The sequence below is a fragment of the Aythya marila genome (assembly GCF_965140915.1).
Source record: "Aythya marila genome assembly, chromosome: 12".
Taxonomy (NCBI): domain Eukaryota; kingdom Metazoa; phylum Chordata; class Aves; order Anseriformes; family Anatidae; genus Aythya; species Aythya marila.
The window spans coordinates 9,232,941-9,251,022 of record NC_139053.1 but is presented as its reverse complement, the minus strand read 5'-3'; the positions used below and the strand labels follow the sequence as shown (position 1 = coordinate 9,251,022).

Below are 18,082 nucleotides of genomic sequence, written 5' to 3'. Positions count from 1 at the left end.
GGCTGCGGCAGCTCCGTGCTGGAGGCTGGGGAGAGGTGGGGGTGGACCTGGGAGCACTCTGGAAACGGGCGCCGTGGGCATGATGGACAGGATTAATTTCGAGTGGAGTGAAATTACAGCTGGGAAATTGTAACAAATAATCCAGTTATTCTCAAGACCCAGCAATAAAGCACGGAAATCCAGATTAATGTTGTATCATCCCCGTTTAAATTTCCCTTGAAAAATAGTTATTTCCAGCTGAAAATCCTAGCTCTTTGCTGGAGCGTGTCCCCATGCCTGCAGGACAGGGCTGTGCTCTTGTTCCTCGCAAGGACAGAGGGGTGCAGCCCCTTAGGTATCTGGTTGTGCTTTTGGGGTCCAGGGCTGCCTTTTAGTCCCATGTTTGTCTTTCCCAAGCATGGGATAAAGGGCCTGGTACCATGAGCATGTACGATACTCTTTGGGGAGTGAATTTAGGATCTTCCTGGGGCTGCTTTGTCTTCGTCCCTTACCTGCACACCCCCTTTTTGTGACTGGAGAACAGCCCACGGCCCTGCCAGCCCCTGCCCCTTGTGGAATGAAGGTCTGGAAAACCGCAATTATGAAGGAGTCTTAAGTGGCCCTGCTTTCACACATGTTGTGTTTACATTTGAGCTAATTGCTCATGTTCTTTTAATGGTTTTATGCTCTTATTTCTACCGTTACAGCCTGTAGGGAGCTTCGGGTTGGGTGTTAAGTGAAAATTAGGGCCCTCATTCTCCACGGAGAAATGCTCCTGGGCACTGGGGTAATTTCATGCCTGGAAGAAATCCTATTTGCTGGATAACTTTTGTAACTTAAAACAACCAAATTAGCCTTGAAAAAGGATAATTTCCCATCAGAGTATGGAACTCTGTGCTCCAGTGGTTAGAAATGCGGCAAGGCTCCTTGCACGAAGGGAAAACTTGGCTGGTAAAGCAGGACAGGGCTGACTTGGTTAATGTGTGGGGCAGCCCCGCTGCCTGACTTGAGGGGGTTTAGTGGTGAGGTTTTGGCTGCTTGGGGGAGCTGAGGGGAGCTGCTGAGGACTCAGAAGTGTTTTCCTCTTCACTGTGCTTCACCAAGCAGGCAGGGGCATTAGGTTTTTGCTCAAGAAGGGTGCTGCAGCTTGGGGACACGGGTGCATCCTGCGGTGCTCTGCGAGTGGCACCGTCTGGGTCTGCACCCAGGGCCCCTGCATGGCTTGGGGGCGAATGCTTCTTGGTCACCCATGCCAGGAAGGAAGTGGCTTTTAGCCAGTAGGAGCCTATTGGGAGGTGGTGGGAGGCTCTTTTTTTCCAGACATGAGCACGGATAAGAGGAGAGTGGGTGCTGCTGGGGATCCTCATGCTCTTTTCTGGGTAGGAGAGGTCATATCTCCATATCATCCTCTTTTAAGTCCCCTTGCTGCTTCTTGCAGGTAACCCAAGCCATGGCTGCCAGCAAGCTCCATCGCTCCATGGAATCCTCCAGAAGCCCCGATGGGTTCCAGGGCAAAGCGGTGTCACCTCGTAACCAGCTGGTGGCCGAGGCAGAGGAGCCTGTGACAGTAAGTACCTGCTGGGGCCAGGCAGGAGCAGTTGAAGTTGGATTTTTTGAGCACAGATTCAGCTCTGCAAACCGCAATGGGACGAGGATGATCCCTCATCACCCCCAGGTGCCTCCTCTGCATGCTGAGGCTCTGTCAAGGAGATGCCCCTGCAGGCTTCTGTAGGGGGGTCCATGAGGCCAGTCCAGGGAGCGAACAAACACAGGTTAAAATGAGATGAACAAGGACTTGAACCTGTTCCTCTCCCCTTTGGCATTGGCACAGCGCTGCTTCCCTTGGCTCACCCACCAGGGACATCTCTGCATGTGGAGGGGTTGTGAGCACTGAGTGGGGGGCTCTGACAGCTCCCCCCACCTTCCTCAAAGGCCACGGCTCAATCCAGTGACGCTAAAGAGGAAACAAATACCCAAAGAGCAGAAATCCCCAAACATGTCACATCAAATCACAACAGAGAGGCTGATGGGACAGAGCTGCTCCGTTGGAGTGAGCGCGTTCCGCTCTATATAATTAATTTACTGGTGATGAATATTTCAGCAGGTAACTTACGGGGCTTCCAGGACTGTCCTAGTGAGCACAAATTATTCATTAGTGGTGCCTGAACAAGAAAAGCCTTTCTGGAGAAAGGCATCTCTGCAGCCCTGGCTGGTGTCTTGCCTTGCAGCTGACTCCCTCTGCCTTCCTGAAGGAGATGTCCCTCACCACCCAGCAGAGGTTGGCCACCGCTCGGGACACGCGCCGGCCCCACATTGTCCAGCTTCTGGACATGAGCGAAACCTCCCATCAAAAGGTAGCCTTTTCTTGCCCTTTTCCTCGCTGCTTGATGTGACATTTGCAGTGCCTCCCTGAACGCCCACGTGGCTAGGTGCTGGTGCCCTTTGGAAGTGCTGCTGGTGGTGGGGTTCATCCTGCCTCGTGCTCAGGGAAAGGCAAAACGCTTCCTGCCCTGCTGAGATGTTTCAGTGCTGGGCCAACATAAACCCTGCTGAAATCAGGGCGTTTTGCTGGAGGTTAGTTGCCCTGGCTGAAGCACAGCACTGGGGGAAGGATGGAGCAGGACATGAGCTGCCTTTTTCCATCCTCTGTCTGAAATGGCCACCTCTCCTCTCACTTCGGAGCAGTTCCTGTCATGCTTGGGGTCGTGGCTCCCCTTGCTGGTGGCAGCATTGACCCTTGAAGCCTGTAGGCCCTACGCTAATTACTGAAGCTCATCAACAAAAATGACTGCATCAATATTTTGGGCTGGGACACCTGAAGGTGCCTGGCCTCAGGCTGCGTGCTGCTGTTGGGTGCCTACAGCTGGTGGGGTGAGTGGATGTGCTGCATCCAGAGCAAGCCTCCTGCCTGCTCAAAGCTGCTTCTGAAGGGGTTGCTCAGTGTGCAATGTGCTTTTGAGAGCTCCTGAGCAGAGAATGGGCAGCCAGAGACCTGTAACGGGTTGCTCCAGGATTGCCCTAGACAGTGGAGGAGACGAAGAGTAGCAGTATTAAATAAAACCATAATAGAATACAATAAATCATCCCTCCCAGTAAAGCTCATAGGAGAAGGGGATGCTGGATTCAGGCTTGCTCAAGTGTCCAGTAATGCTGACAAGGTGTGAACCTTACAACCATCCAGCATTCACCTCACTTGCCTTTTTCCTACCTCCTCTGTTGCTTTTTTGGCCTCCCCTCCTATGGTACTTTTCTGTGCTTGCTGCTTTCTAGGCTCCGTATCCCTATAGGCTACCTGGGGACCCATTGGACTAGATCTATCTTAGTACTGGGATGAGTTTTACCCTGTCTTAGAGCCCCACACAAGCTCTTGGGCTTGGGTTCCTCCCTGAACACTTCACAGCTGGTGAGCACTTGGGAACTGTGTGGCCACACTAGCAGAGGGCTAAGCTGGAGGTGAGTGCAGCCTTGCTTTTGGCGAAGGCCTTCTGGAGAAACACCGCCAGGGATGCCTGCTGACGTGCTCCAGTAACTTGTGGTTGCTTCAGGAGGTAGGTGGGTGAGCTGCTGTTTCCCTAGAGGAGCTGGGCAAGTGTCCCCTTAAGTGTGTGCAGTGCAGGATGCCCCTTCGTGTGTCCCTCCTCTCACAGATGCCTTGCATCTCCAGTTCTCAGCAGTTGACCTGGATCAGAGCTTGTTCCAGCCTTTCCCCTCGGAGGTGGTGTTTCAGAGCTATGTCCCCTGCGAGGTCTACGAGGTGCCACTGGTTCTGAGGAACAACGACATGGTAAGTGCGGGACCGTGGAGGCTTAACGGGGGAAGAGCAAAGTACTCCACTGGGACACAGCATAGCAAGTTCCCTGCTGAAGCACAGCACACTCAGAATAACACGTCTCATCTTCATTTTGTGAGGGTGTGGAAATCTTCCCATGTTGTGGGGATTCTCCCCATGGTGTTGGCCATGCATTGGTGGGTTCTAACCCAAAGGAGCTCTTCCAGTCAGTGCTTTTCCTCTGGAAAGCTCTGCATTGGTGGCATATTGAGGGCTGCGTGTAGTTCTTTCCTTCTTTCATCGTGCTTCCCCTTGAAAGCTTGGTGTTGGGCTCCTGCTAAGCTTGGTTTGGTTCTGTTCAGGCTTTTCTAAGATGTGGCTCTCTGCTCCCCTTTGGAGAACCACAGCTTGTCCAGAGCCATGTGCTCTTGAAGGCCTTTGCCTTTACTCAAAATAACTCCTTGCAGATGGCATCCAAGAGATGTCCCCATGGTGAAGAGGCATTTGAGCAGTGAGATGTGCCTGAGGGGAGGCCGTGAACTGGCCCCCTCCCCAATTTACCTGCTGGGGGAGATGGGTGGGCACAAGGGCCCTTGGGGGATGTGGCAGGTGGAGGAGCAGCGAGAGAAGATAAGTGTACCCGGAGACAACGGGGTGACTGAGGGCACAGTGTGGTCTCTCCCTTATTCCCAGGGAGCTCCACTCCTGATGTCTCCCTTGGGAATATCAATAAGATGCAGCTTGGATGCCCAATATTCACGTAGTCTGCACGGTGATCTTGGGTGCTCAGTGCTGTGGGTGTCCTCTTTCCTGGTGAAGATCCCCCTCCGTTCCTTTTCCTACTGCTTTGCTTTGTTCCCACCAAGCCTCTTGGCTCCGGCTGCCCCGTTATGTGTGTGGCACTTCAAAACGTTTGTCTCTGCCAAGTGTCGGTCAACAGGCAAACAGTTAATTTGCTCTATTCATGCTTCCTCAAGTGGAAAAGAACATCTGCATCAACATATCTGCCATTCCCAGTAAAAAATAATAAACTTGTACAGCTGCACCTTGGGATTTGTATGCCCTACCGGGGGAGAGAATGTGTGAATTGTTGATTTTTTAACCTGAAATGAGTTAGTTCTTGAAGTTATTAAGACCTCATCCAGTGGACAGCACAGCTGCAAAAGCAGGATGAGCTCTAAGGAAAATCTTTGGAGTATTTTGTCATATGGAGATGCCAATCCCAAGAGGGGCTGTTGTATTCTAATTGTGTTGGCTCTTGGTAGTGTCCTGGAGAGAACAGCACTGTGTGCTCCTGTAACTTTCTCACCGGGTTCTCTGAATGATATTGCCTTGTACCACGCAGTAACCTGAGACTGCTCTGTAAAAGCCAGTATCTTACAGAGAGGCTCTGCAATGACCTGGGTGCAGAAGTGCTTTGGTGTGTACGTCCTGCCCTTGTCTGTTGTAAAGATGCTTTTTTGCCTTCAGGCTGCTCCTTATCCTCTGAGATGTTCTGGGTGGCTTTTGCTGAAGCCAGGAACATGTGTGCTTGTCTTCCAGGGCTCTCAGTGACCAAAACATGCATGTGGTGGGGAATGGGCTCCTGGAAGCCACTGCCCCAGGTGTTGTGGAGAGCCAAGGGCATTTGGAGGCTTCAGGGCTGCCTTGTATGTAGGGTACCAGGCTCCTGAGGGTGCTGCAGACCCGATGCGTATTTCCGAGACTCATGTTGTTCGTCAGAGAAACTGCCTGCTGGCTGAGAGTGCTTGTTTGAGAGGCTGAGATGAACTCTGGGGTGCTGGGGTCGATACCTGTGTACCAGAGGATGCCTTGCTTGCTGTCCCGGGGGGCAGCAGCAGGCAGCACAGTGCCCACGGGGAGCAAGGCACACGAAGCTGCCTGGCTGCAATCACCAGACAGCCTGTGGGGAGCTGGGATAGGGTCTTAATGACAAAAACACACTGAGTTGGTGCTGGCTGTGTATTTCAGGGCAGAAAATGCCTCCAAAGCCTGTAATTGATAGGCACGGCCTGGGAGGAGGAGGTAATGGTAGTCCAGCTCTCCATCACTCTGGCAAGCTGACTGCTCCAATCTCCTGGATCAGCCTTCCCAATGGATCGTGGTGCTCCCTTGCTTCTTCACAGCCCTCTTTAGCAGCTCTTTGTCACCCCCTTTTTCTTCTAGGGTCATCTTTGCCTTCACATGTTCCTCCCTTTTATTCCCGGTGTATTGCACAAATGTACCTCCAGGGCTAAAAGTGCTGTGGGAAGGTGGTTGAGGAAGGACGTCACCTGGACAGGGTCATGTCTTTTCTCTGTTTCCACCTGGGCTGCAAAATCTGATAGCTTCACGTTGTCCTTTGCAGGTACCTCGGCTGGTGAAGGTCGTCCTGGAGAGCTCACCTTATTTCAAGTTGATCAGCCCCACTGACGTGTGCCGTAAGGTGGCACCTGGCATGCCTTCCACCTTCCACATCCTTTTCACCCCTGAGGAGAACAAGGTGAGACCAGAGGTCCCAGGAAGCTGGTGCCTTTTGGTGGAGCATGAACCCATGGGGCTGGATTCAGAACGATGAGAAAGTGTGTGTTTAGGGATTTTTCCTGGTTTCAGTGGGGTTGTGCTGGATTCAGAACTGAGAGAGTCCTTCACCATGGTGGAGGTCCTACTCAAGCTGTAGGTTCTTGTTTCAATCTGCTTTTGTGCTTCAGAATTTCATGTTTAGTAGCTGTGGCTGTCCTTGTGCATGTTATCGTGGTGAGGGCTCTACTGATGGGCACCCATTCCATGCCACCGTGCTTGTTTCTGCACCAGGACAAAGGTGTGAGGTCTCTCGGGGCATGGGCTGCTTGCTCATCTCTTATTTGCTGCTTAGTTATGCATTAATTTCACAATTTGTCCCTTCCTAGAAGAGTAGATATAGACAACTACAAAGGAAATGCCCTGTGGTCCCCAGCTCGCTGTGCTTGTGGAATAATCTGTTCCTTCAGAGGGACTGAGAAATTATTTAACATCATTAATATTTAGGGTAAAAATTGGGTTTGCCTAGGGCAGTTCTACAAACTACCCAAGTGACACAAGAGTTTAGTCTCATGATGTAGGCTTTGCGAAGTGCACTGGTGCTTTTAAAATGTGATTTATCAGTATTAATTACTGAATGTTCACTTTGGGGGTAGAAGAGGAAAATGGGTGCTCACAAAGGGCAGAATTCTGATCTTCAAGCTCAGAGGGGCAGCAGAACTATGTAGGGACATCACCAGAAGCAGAAGTTGGGTGGGATGACACAGAGAGCACTTGGGAAATGCAGCACTAACATGGTCAGGAGGTGCACAGCGCCTTGAAACCCCCCATAAAAATGAGTTCTGGGTGAGCCAGGGAACTGGGATGTAGGCACCAACCCCTCCGTCATGGCTGGGGAAGTCATCCTGGTGTGGGGCTGCTTTATGGGATTTTCTTGCTCTCGTTTCTGATTCACAGAGCTGGGCTGCAGCTGAGCCCTCAAGAAGAGCAGCATGCAAGTGGTTAGGGGCTGAATGCCACATGCCATGTAGCCCTCGCTTGGAAAAAACGAGCGGTTTCTTGCTTGTTGGGAGCACGTTGCATGGTTGAGTTGTCAAAATCAACATGCAGCTGGCATGTCACAGTTTTCATTGGCACCCGTGTTGCAGACAAAATGCTCGTTTTTCTGCTGGGCATTGTTTCCAATGATTTACCCTGTCGTGCTCCGTGTTATGGCTCTGGTTGTGCCGTGGGGGTGCCCTGGCAGCCCCTGTCTGGCTGGAAACCCTCGTGGAGCAAACCATCTGCAGGCAGGGATGCTTGTCTTGTCCTTTGGTTTTGTTCATAGATTATCTTGAAGGAAGGAGGCAAGAAGCATATAAAAACAGCACAGCCTACTTTTTTTTCCCCTCGCTCTCTATACTTTAGCAATGCAATGTTTTCAGGCAATACCAGTTCGGTCTGTAAGGTTTGCAAAATTCGTCGCTGATGCTCAGCGGAGACTGAATGTAATGCTCATTGATTAATATGAAATATGACAGGACGATGAGTTATTATGTTACTGAAATTAACTCCTTTAAAATTCAGGCCAGCCCTGCTAGAGAAGCGTTGCAGCCTGCAGCAGCTATTGCAAGCGTATTTTTGGGATGAGTCCTGCAGGGAGGAGAGAGGACAAAAGATTGAGGCAAATGAAGCTGGGGCAAAAGGGCCGGTTTCAAAGCACCCTGTGAACAGGTAGCTGAGGAAGGCAGCAGAAGGGTACTTGTTCCTGTGCGATGCTATCATCACACTCCAGCCTCTCCTCGCTTAATGGCCCTTATTTTTCCAGCCTTTATGGTATTGTGGTTTCAGCAGGGAGCTTCCCCTGGTAGACTTCCTACATTACCTTACCCTACAGGACCTTTTTTTTTTTTTTTTTTTTTTTTTTTGCTTTGCAGCTGTCTGCTGCAAAGAATTCACTGAAGTGTTTTGAAGTTAGGTGGCTGACACCGGAGTTTGCTGGCTTCTTGGGCAGTTAATTACTGTCACGCTGCTATCAACCTTAACGTGAGCCCGGGATGACATCCCCGATGCCAGCAGCTGCATTCATTTCAGTGGGCACTCATACAAATGCCACCAGTCACACTTTGAAGGCTGGAGCTTGCGACTTATTACCTTTCGAAGGTGAATTAGGGAAAAGGCAGCATTGTGCAATGATTTCTACTTTCCTTGCAACAGAGAGGCGTCGTGTGAAGGATGAGGTCATATTTTCATGGAAATCTATAGCCTGAAGCTGGGTGTAAACACAGCACAACCTTTAAATCATGCAAGTGATGCAGCCCCTCTCTCTTCCAGACAGTTTTGTTTAGGAAAGTGCCTTTAAGCAGTCTGCTGAGGGGTTGCAGTTGTGAAGCACAGCAGGATTTAGGCCAGTTTCAGCTATGCCCTTAGACCGTAGCTGAGTGAGTGGCAGGGCCACCGGTGTCCTGGTGTTGTAGGAGGGGTTTGCAGCTGTCATTGTCCCATTCTCTGCAGCAGACCCCATGCATCACCATGCAGGTGGCCCTGGTGCTTGTGCCCCATGCAGGGGTTTGAGCTGGGACAGGTATCAATTCTTGGGCTTTTATTTACATCCCTGTTGATCCACTCCCTCCTTAGCAGTGACAATGACTTGAAAATGAGTTCCCATTATTTCCCTCAAATACCTCCACTTGCTGAAGTTTCTTGCCTCGTTATCCCACTGCTGATCTGGGCTCCTTGTGTCCTCCTCTGTCTACCTGGCATCTGGAGGGGAGAGATAAGGAAATATGGCATGCCAAGGCTTAATAAGGCATGCAGCTTTCAATTGGATTTACAATGCCTGTGTTACACCAGGGTGGCCAAAATAACAACAACAGAAAGTAAATTACTTGCTTTATTCGCTAGTGTGGTTTCTGAGGATCCAAACAGCCCAGAACAAGAAGTATGCAGGTAACAGGAGCTTCAAATTGGCAGGGGCTGCCCTTCTCCTTTATTTTAGAGGGCTTAGGCTTCAAGACTGAGTATGAAACTGCTAATTCAGAAAGGCTTGCTGCTGATGAAACTCCCTCCTGAAACATGATATTGGGTTCAGCAGTACCCTTCCTGGCATTTTACCCTCTAAAGATGAGAAGCCAAAGCCCTTCTGCAGTTTCCAGTGAAAATTTGAGATGTGTCTAGAAAAAAAAAGACCTTTCTTGATTCCTTTTTTTACATCTTGGATGCGACAGCATCTGTTACTGCAACTCTGAACCCTGGCTGAGCAGTTGGTGAGTGCGCTGTGCCTTGCTGCTGGAGCAAGGTCTGCAGCCTGGCGGCGTCCTGGTGCCCAGGGCAGGGAGGAGGAGGCAGGGAAAGCCCAGGCACAGAGGGCTCTGGATGGGTTCTGGCTAAGGAAGCTCGATGCTAAGTGTAATTCCTGCTAAAACTTTATGCCACCGCATACTTGAAGCAGTAAGGAGATAATCTCAAACGAGTTCAGTGCCCCAGGTAGGCATGCCAGCAAGGCACCAGTCACTTATTGCAGAGAATTTACAAGGGAGACATGATTAAGGCATCAACCATGCCAGAATATTCAGCACAGAGGAAGCAAAGCTATCTTCTGCATCCCCTGAGGCTAGGATGAAATGCAGAGGGAAATGGAGATCAGACACGAGGAGAACTTTGTAAAGCTGGGTTAGAGCTGGAACGGGTGCTGGGGGTGGGAGGGAATTGTTAGTGCTAAAAGAGCCTGTTGGGGATCTCAGGAATAGTTTGGGCATAGGGCTGAGCCGCTTTGGGGTGGGAAGATGGACCAGACAGACCTTAAGGGGCTGTATCCCCAGCCTCGTCATTTATGGCACTACTTGGGGCGGGGGGGGGGGAGAATAAACACCCCTGTGCACCAAACAGCTATCACAGTAGATATGGTGTCCAGCTTAGTGCTTCATCCAGGAGTGGCTGTGGATCATGTGTGTGGTTCTTTTCGTGCTCTAATCCCTTATGGGAAATCTTTCTGTGTTGGCACTTCAGAATCAAAGCATCAGGTAATTTTGTCCTCTGATGGCATAGGGGTGGCTCTGCCTGCTTGCTGTGAGAGCAGGTGAAGCAATGGGACTGCTTCCTCTTTGCAAGTTAACAAGACTTTAGTGGTCATCCCACTGGAATGAAAGGTCATTAAATAAAAACTACTACGGCATTATTGAACAAAGTGACAGAAAACAGCTGTTTTCCTTCTGCTATGGTAATAAACGCACTTTTGCTGATCCTGTTTCTTTCCCCGCAGGATTACTTCCATGAGCTCACCTGCATCACGGAGAGGGAGAAGTTCATTGTGCCTATCCGAGCCATCGGTGCCCGAGCTATCTTGGACTTCCCCGACCAGCTCAACTTCTCAGTCTGCCCGGTCAAGCACAGCACACAGAGAACTCTGCTGGTTCGCAACATCGGGAACCGGGAGGCCCGCTACCGCATCACCACCCAGAGGTAAAGGAGCTTGGCGTCCCGATTGTCCACAGAGCTGCTGTGTGATGGCATCGAGAGCCAGAGCATCTGTGCAGCTGTGTTGTAGCAGCTGGAAATGGGCAGGATGTGGGTTTTGCAGTCACTTAGTGCTTTAGGAATGGTGCAGTCTTGGATAACTGCAGCTAGCAGGGTTGTATAATGCAGTGGTGTGTATCCAGCACGGCATCTCACCAAGGTTCTGCAAGGGACATGTGAATGAGGGCAACTTGATGCCCTTGGGCTGGGCCAGATCCTGCACAGCAGACAGCTATAGAAGCTCAGGTCAGGTAGACCTAGATCAGGGTTTAGAAATGGTCAGATATGAGCAGGTGAAAGAACACATAAAGAATTTATTGTGTATGATCAGAGCTCAGGAGGTCAAAGCAATTGGTAGCGAAGCCCTGAAAATAACACTGTGGCTGGGGACCTTTATTTCACTGTAGGTTTGGTCTGGTCCCTGGGACCAAATATTAAGTGGAATGAGCTCTTCAGTGGAGATGAGCAGACTCTAACTTCAAAACTGCTCTACAGCTCTAAACCAGAATGCTAGTGGGGGCAAAAATGCAGCAAGTAGCTAGTGCAGGGATGGGGGCCCACCAAAGGCTGGTGAGGTTTCATAAGCAGGGTGCTGGGATGCTGCTCCTCCCTGGTTCCTTCCTAGGAATCATCCTGGGGGGCCACGAAGTGGAGCAGGGAGGAGCGTGGTGTCTTTTGAAGGGAAAGGGGTATATCCTATACAAATCCCACATGTATGCTGCTGCCTCTGCTGAAACCTTGTAGCAGGGGAAAATCTGACAAGGTGCTTAGCATCTTTTCCAATATACTTACCAACTTGTCTAGCAAGTGATATATGTTGAATGCTATGGATATTAAAAGTTTAAGTTGGGTGATCAAATACCACAGTCCTGATTTGCAATAAGGAAATGGGAAGCATTAGAAAAGTTTTCTCCAACTACACAAAAAGCAGAGCTCTGGGTAACTGGATTCTGTGCATATGAAGATCAAAAGCCGATATGATTTCCCTTGTCTGTTGAGGGCGTCTGTCATCTCTTCCGTTTCATTACCAGCTTCAGAAAACCAGTTTGAAATTTCAAACAGATGATTTAAATCCTTGACTATGAGCACCATTTCATTCTAATTAAGAGTGGCACCCACTTTCATTCAGATTTCTTCTGAGCTACTCAGAAGTTTCTGTGTTTCTGCTTTATCTCTTTTTGCTTTTGTTCACTGAAATGTCATAAAGAATTCTTCAGTGGGATCTTTTTGAAAGGTTGAGTTCCTCTAATGCCTGTCTACCATCTGTCTATGTGCGTTCACAGATGTATAGGAAATGGGAGAAATTTGGGGAAAATGTGAGATGGAAATGGGATGATTTAGAATTATCAGGTAGAATCATAGAACAATTTAGGCTGGAAGGGACCTCTGGAGATCACTGGAGCAAATGCCCTGCTCAGAACTACACCAGCATCAGAGTTTGATCAGGTTTGCAAGTGACACAGCTTCCTACTCGGGCCATTTTTTGTTGAGTTTTCAATGTCTTCAACATCGGACGTTCCATTGCTTTGCTGGCTTCCAGTGTTCGACCACCTTCATGGTGAGGCTTTTTTTCCCTAATACCTGCTGAGATTTTCCATTACTGCACCGTGTGTCCACTTCCCATTGCCTTGACCCTGCACATCTCCAAGATCTCCCCTGTGCCCTTGCTTTATGTAGCTGTAAGCAGCAGTGAGATCTGCATTCATCTTTCCTTCCAAAGGCTGAGCAAACCCACTTCTCCCAACATCTCCCTGTGCCCCAGCCCTACCATGTTGGCTTACTGAGCAGAGGCAGCGATCCCTTCCCTGGAGCTGCCGGTGCCCTCTTGTCCACGATGTCCTACATGTGTTTGGCCACCTGCCCGTTCTCCTCTTGTCAGCAAGCATCACCCTGAGGTCCTCTTCTGTAGAAACATTTTCTATCCATCAGCACCCAGCCTGTGCTGCTGCCTGGGGTTGTTCTGTCCCATGTCCTTCAGGGCTCTCGACCATGCCCGTGAATTTCCACGTTTGTGAGTGACCCTCATTGCTGCTTCTGATAGCAGGGCCCCGTGGCTGGCTCCTTGCTCACCGTGCTGCGGGCACAGACGTATGCTGAGCTCTGAGGTGAGGCTCTTGCTTCCAGCAACCCCAGCAGGAAAGAACTGGCCTCCCCCTGATGTGACGAGGGGATCTGAGCCAGGCCGATGTGCTGCTCTGCAGGCTAATAGATCATTAGCCAGCAATTGTCTCTGAACGAATATATTTACACCGGCTTTAACAAAAGAGGCTGATTTCCTGCTAATGTTAGGGGATTAATTTCCCTGTTAGAGAGGGTGGAACAAAGGCTTGCATCATTATTAACAGAGGTAGTGAAGATTTAGCTTAATAAGTCACTACCTCCTGTGAATGACTTCCATAACGACTCAATGATTAATTATGGTCACAGTACGTTTTAAATTGTGCCGGGAGCTTTGGAAATGAATGACTTATGTTCCCTGTCCTAGAGAGCTTAGTGTAAATATGAGATGCAGTAATCAAGAGTTATGGCATAGGTACTTTGGGGAAGGAGTGGCAGCTTTATGGGCTTAAATTTGGATAATTTTATTCTGTTCTTATTTAGCAGATTATTTAAGCAGTTTAAGTTAAATGTATTTTTTTTTTTTTTTTTCGAAATAAAGATGCCCTTTTGTTGCAGTCTATCTGAATGTCATACAGCATCTGTGTATTGATATGACACATGCATATGGTAGGGAGAGGAACTGGTGGAGTAGAAGGGAACTAGAGACCTGTCTAAGCTTTTTGAGCCATCATCTGAGCTCTGTCTTACGGATTCCTTCTGCTTCTTCTGTCCTTATTCTCCATTCACACAAATGAAAGTTCCCTTTTTGTTGCTCCAACTTCCCTTTTTTTTTTTTTAATTTATTTTTTTAATCTAAAGAAATGCAGGCTCTCACCCGTTCATGAGCCTGCAGTGGATGCCACCATTTTGTAGCTGTTGTATTGCTCATCACCTTTCTTTGCCTCCTTCCTCTGCATTCCCTTCTCTTCAGCACTAAACATATGCTGTCCGCTTTCCACTTCAATGCATCTTTTAGTCCTGGGAAAATTGCACATGTGATTGCAAATGCCAGCCTCTCCTTTCAGTCAGAGCTCAGCTCTTGCATGTGGTCAGTTGGTGGGGATGCTCCCTACCTGTTGCTTTGAAAGGGGTCTGAGGACCCCTATGGTCTTTGAATAGGGCCTGAGGACACCTATAGTTTCTGTGGCACACTTCACTCCAGGGAAGAGCTCCTAAGTGAATCCATGGAGCTCACTCAGCATCCTTCAGCTGTTCCCTTATCAGAGCTTTCCCTTGCCATGGCATCTACCAGAAAATATTACCATGTTTTGACCACCGGTGAACAAAACATTCCCCATTATGCAGTCTAGCATTATCTTGTCTGTGTTCCCTCTGCGTGACCGTACCCAACTCCTTCTGCAAAACTTGATAATAAAAAATAATAATAGCATAAATATAGAAAGCCTCTTCCTCTCCTTTTCATTGTTAAGGCAGGATAATGAGTTTCTTCTCTGATATTCAGGAAGATAAATGTCATTCCAGTACACTCGAGTTGAAAATGGTGTCTGGAAGCACATTTCAGTGCAGCACTGCCTTCTTTCTTTAACCCCATCATTGACAATGGCAAGCATTGTGCTATGCCATGCTTCAGGGCTGGATAGGGTTGGCCTGAGATAGGCACCTCCATTTGGGAATGCCCCCACAAAGACTTGGAAGCTGGCAGGGTGAGATGCTGACTCCAGGCAGGGCTTTTCAGCACAGGTGTAGAGGCTTGGATGGTCCAACAGGCTCACTTTACTGGAACAGTTACAAGCTTGACTGTGGCTGCTATGCCATTACTAAAATTAATATATGCTGAGATTTAATGATAGATGAGGCAATTCAATCATCAGTAGATTGTGTTGTCTTTGGGGTAGGAGGCAGCTTTTAATGAAATCAGCCAGAAGGCTGAAAACTGACCATTTTTTTCCCCCAAATCAAATGTTTTTAAAATGCAGATTAAGGCCCTAGTAGACCAAAGAGAAAGTTTGTTTGGTCATGGAGATGAACGTACCATGGGACCTGGTGAAGGAGCCTCCTTGCACACCGTGTTTATCAAATGGCTGTAGGAGAAAGGTTTGAAAGCCTGAGTCATGGCTTTGCTCTGCCACTTGTTTCTAAGTTGTCAGGAGTATTTGGTGTCCTTATGGAACACGACGTTTGTCAGCCCTGTAAGGAAGGGGAGCTGATGCCTGGTAAGGCAAGTTGTAAATGCCAAAATGTTTCATTATGAAATTGTTTCAAGTCTAGCGTCAACCCCTTTCCCAGGGGCAGTAATAGATGAGATCTCAGCAGGTACCAGCGGAAAGGCCTCCTGCAGATTGGCATGGTAAGTACCTGCATACAGGCTGGGGATCTGCCTGTCACTACAAGGCACCACGGGCTTATTATAGATCTGGACCTGTGAAGCTTTGATGTGCACCAAAACAAACATCCACACAGACACAGTTGAAAAGTATGTCAGAAGAAAAGAAGCTGTTAAAAAACAAACCCCAAAGCTTATCTGTTGAAAGATTTCCTGTCCTTTGGGAGCAGTAGTGATTCATTAAAAGGGCAGATCTAAGAGGGCCAGAATTATCTTAAAGAGCAGCTTACAATTAAATCTCAATTAATGGATAAAAGGCCAAGGTTTAGCCTGCCAGCTCCATCTCTTGGCAGTGGTTTTCACTTGGCTATTACAACACATCAGCGATGTCTCCTCACCCTTTCTTATCTGTAGGCTGCAGGGAACAGTGTAGTTGTGTTGCCAGAAGTTTGGAGGAGTTGAGTTCAACCATGGGGCTTGCATTTGGGGTCTTGGAGCACCAGGTCTATGCAAGGGGTGGTGAGCTCCTGCCACAGCAGTAGCAGCTGTCCTGTGGGTATGGTGTGGGGTGGGATGTAGGAAGTGCAGTGTCTGATTCATGCTCAGTTTTTCAGTGATCTGAATTATGGCTCTTGGCTATTCTCTGTTTCTCCTGACAGATAACAGGGAAGGGGCGTTCATCTTGCCAGGTGGCCGCCATCTGGAATGGGATGTATAGGCTCCCTCTAAAGCAGCACAGAAAAGTCACCTGAGGATGGGCTGTTTTTGCCAATTTGTCTCATGTTGTGCTTGTGTGGGGCACAACATGGTCCTGAACATGGCTGGATCCTCCTCCTCTTGTGACAATGTGAAGCTAGGACGATGCCCTGTGTGTCTGGGGACCTCTCTGCCCTGGGGACAGAGGGCGAGCAAAGCTGGGCCTGGAGCCATGAGGCTCTGGGACAACATGGGTGTCCCCAGCCACAATGTGGGACCATGCAGCATCCCTGTGCTCCTGCCACGTCCCACATCCAAGCACCAGCAGCAGTGCTCTCACTAAGAGTAATGGGAACAGGTCAGTCTGCTAATTGCAGCTCTCTCTCATTACTGAGCGGAAATGCCAGCAGTTTTATCAGCTGTCACTACTCATCTGAACAAAGTTCAGCTTGCGCGCAGGTCCGGTTGTTCTCGTTATTTTTGTGGGTGCATTGCATTCTCTAATCACGGTAAAAAAAAAACAAACAACACTCTTCAGAACAAGTTTTGGAGGTGGCAATTTGTCTACCAGCACAGTACTGAACAATAACTTGGGTCTTCTGAGTGGGGCTGTGCAGGCTGCCATCTTCCATCTGACTTTTCCAGAGAGCTATCCCTGAGCATTAAGGCAGATTTTCACGTCTGTCAGCTAAGAACTGTTTACTTGGTGTCAAATCAGAATTGTTCACGGTAAAACCAAAGTATGCTGACACATTTTTAATAGGTATTTCCAGCACCTTGCACAGAATTTTTTCTGGTGGGCCAAGCAAGCATAATTCCCAAACGTGGATTACAGCCCAGGCTGTGTGGCTTGTGCATACAATGAACCCCTCCTGTTGACCCCACATCGGTGTGCTTCGTTTAGGGACTGAATCCTAGCTAAATGGAAATGGGATGCTCCTTTTGTTTCTCTATTTTCTTTGCTGTGGTATCACCAGTCTGCGTTTGTACTCAGGTTTCTCTGATTGTTCCTTTTCTTCTTCTTATAGCAGCTTTCATTGAGATGCTGGTGTAACATGCCCTTTCTTAGGTTAAAACAGGTTATTTTCAAAGAAAGAATTCTGAATTCTGCAAATTAAATCATAATTATTCTCTGGTCTTCTAGGAAGACTTTTCTCTGTATCTGATTTCTAGGCTGTAATCTCTTTGGAACAGACACAGCCTTGACATTTGCATCTCTTGAGGTGAGGTTTATAGGTGGAAGGGTAAGAAAGACTGGAGGAAATTGGGGTCAGCTTGGCATGCAAATAGCGGTTTTGGTCTCTGCTGTTCAAAAACAATCCTCTGATTGCCTTGCTAGCAGTCTGACTCTTGGGACTCGCTGCGGAGAGGCAAAGAGGGATGCAGAATATGGGGAGAAGAGGTCGCTTTGCTCTGTGTGATCTTCTGAGGGCTGGATCTCTTCAGAAGTGGTGGTAGCTGTATTTCTGATCCTGCGTGTTCTTTTCTCACTCTGCTGCTGTGTCACTTGGTATTGGCTTGCAGAGGGAAGGAGGTGAGCTAGTTCTAGGCCCCAAAGGGATTGTGGTCCCCAAATCCCCTGTGATGTCCCTGATGTCTGTCTTTGCCTTGCAGCCCCTTCTCTGTTGATCCCTCCATTGGGACTCTTGGGATTGGTGACACCATGCAATTCACGGTGGAGTTCCACCCGCTGAAGACCGGGGACCATTCCAGCTCCCTGCAGGTTCACTATGACACAGGTGAGTGTGAGGCCATGCATGTTCCTTCAGGACACAGCCCTCCCCAAACCGAGTGGTGTTAAGTTTGCCTCCCATGCCAGTCACCAGCTGTCGCTCCTCATTGTCCCAGCCAGCTCCCTTCCCTCCCAGGCAGAGAAGCACAAAAAGATCCCATGTGGACAGGATGTGGACATCCACCTGGCTCCTTGTTGTGGCCTCCTGGAGCCCCATGCAGCTTCCTGGGGGATGAAGCCAGGATTTCACTCCCGACTCTCAGTACAACGCTCTGGTTACTTTTAAGCAAACCAGTGACTGAGGAGCAGAGCAAGGGAATAATTAAGGGATTATCTCTTTGGCTTGGCAGCATACAAATAAGTAAAAAGACTGTGGAGTTTAATTGCTGAAGTGAAACCCAACCATTTAATCAATCATTCTTAAAAGCAGCTCATCGCAGGTGCGGTGCGGAGCCCCAGGCGACGTGCCCCAGCCTTGTCCGGCACCGAGTCAGACTCCCCGCGACTCGCATACAAAAAGCGGCTGTGC

At 49.0% G+C, this 18,082-nt stretch overlaps 1 protein-coding gene across 1 annotated transcript in view; it reads left to right on the top strand.

Moving 5' to 3' along the window:
* Positions 1-1,429: 1,429 nt before the first annotated feature.
* The window catches only part of HYDIN (HYDIN axonemal central pair apparatus protein), a gene marked incomplete at both ends in the record, with an annotated part of 112,763 nt that continues 96,110 nt past the window's right edge, over positions 1,430-18,082 (top strand). The window contains 6 exons of the mRNA XM_082770196.1: positions 1,430-1,546; positions 2,208-2,333; positions 3,644-3,763; positions 6,096-6,230; positions 10,488-10,687; positions 17,436-17,560. Coding sequence (XP_082626322.1) covers positions 1,430-1,546; positions 2,208-2,333; positions 3,644-3,763; positions 6,096-6,230; positions 10,488-10,687; positions 17,436-17,560 — 823 coding nt within the window. The remainder of the gene's footprint in view (positions 1,547-2,207; positions 2,334-3,643; positions 3,764-6,095; positions 6,231-10,487; positions 10,688-17,435; positions 17,561-18,082) is intronic.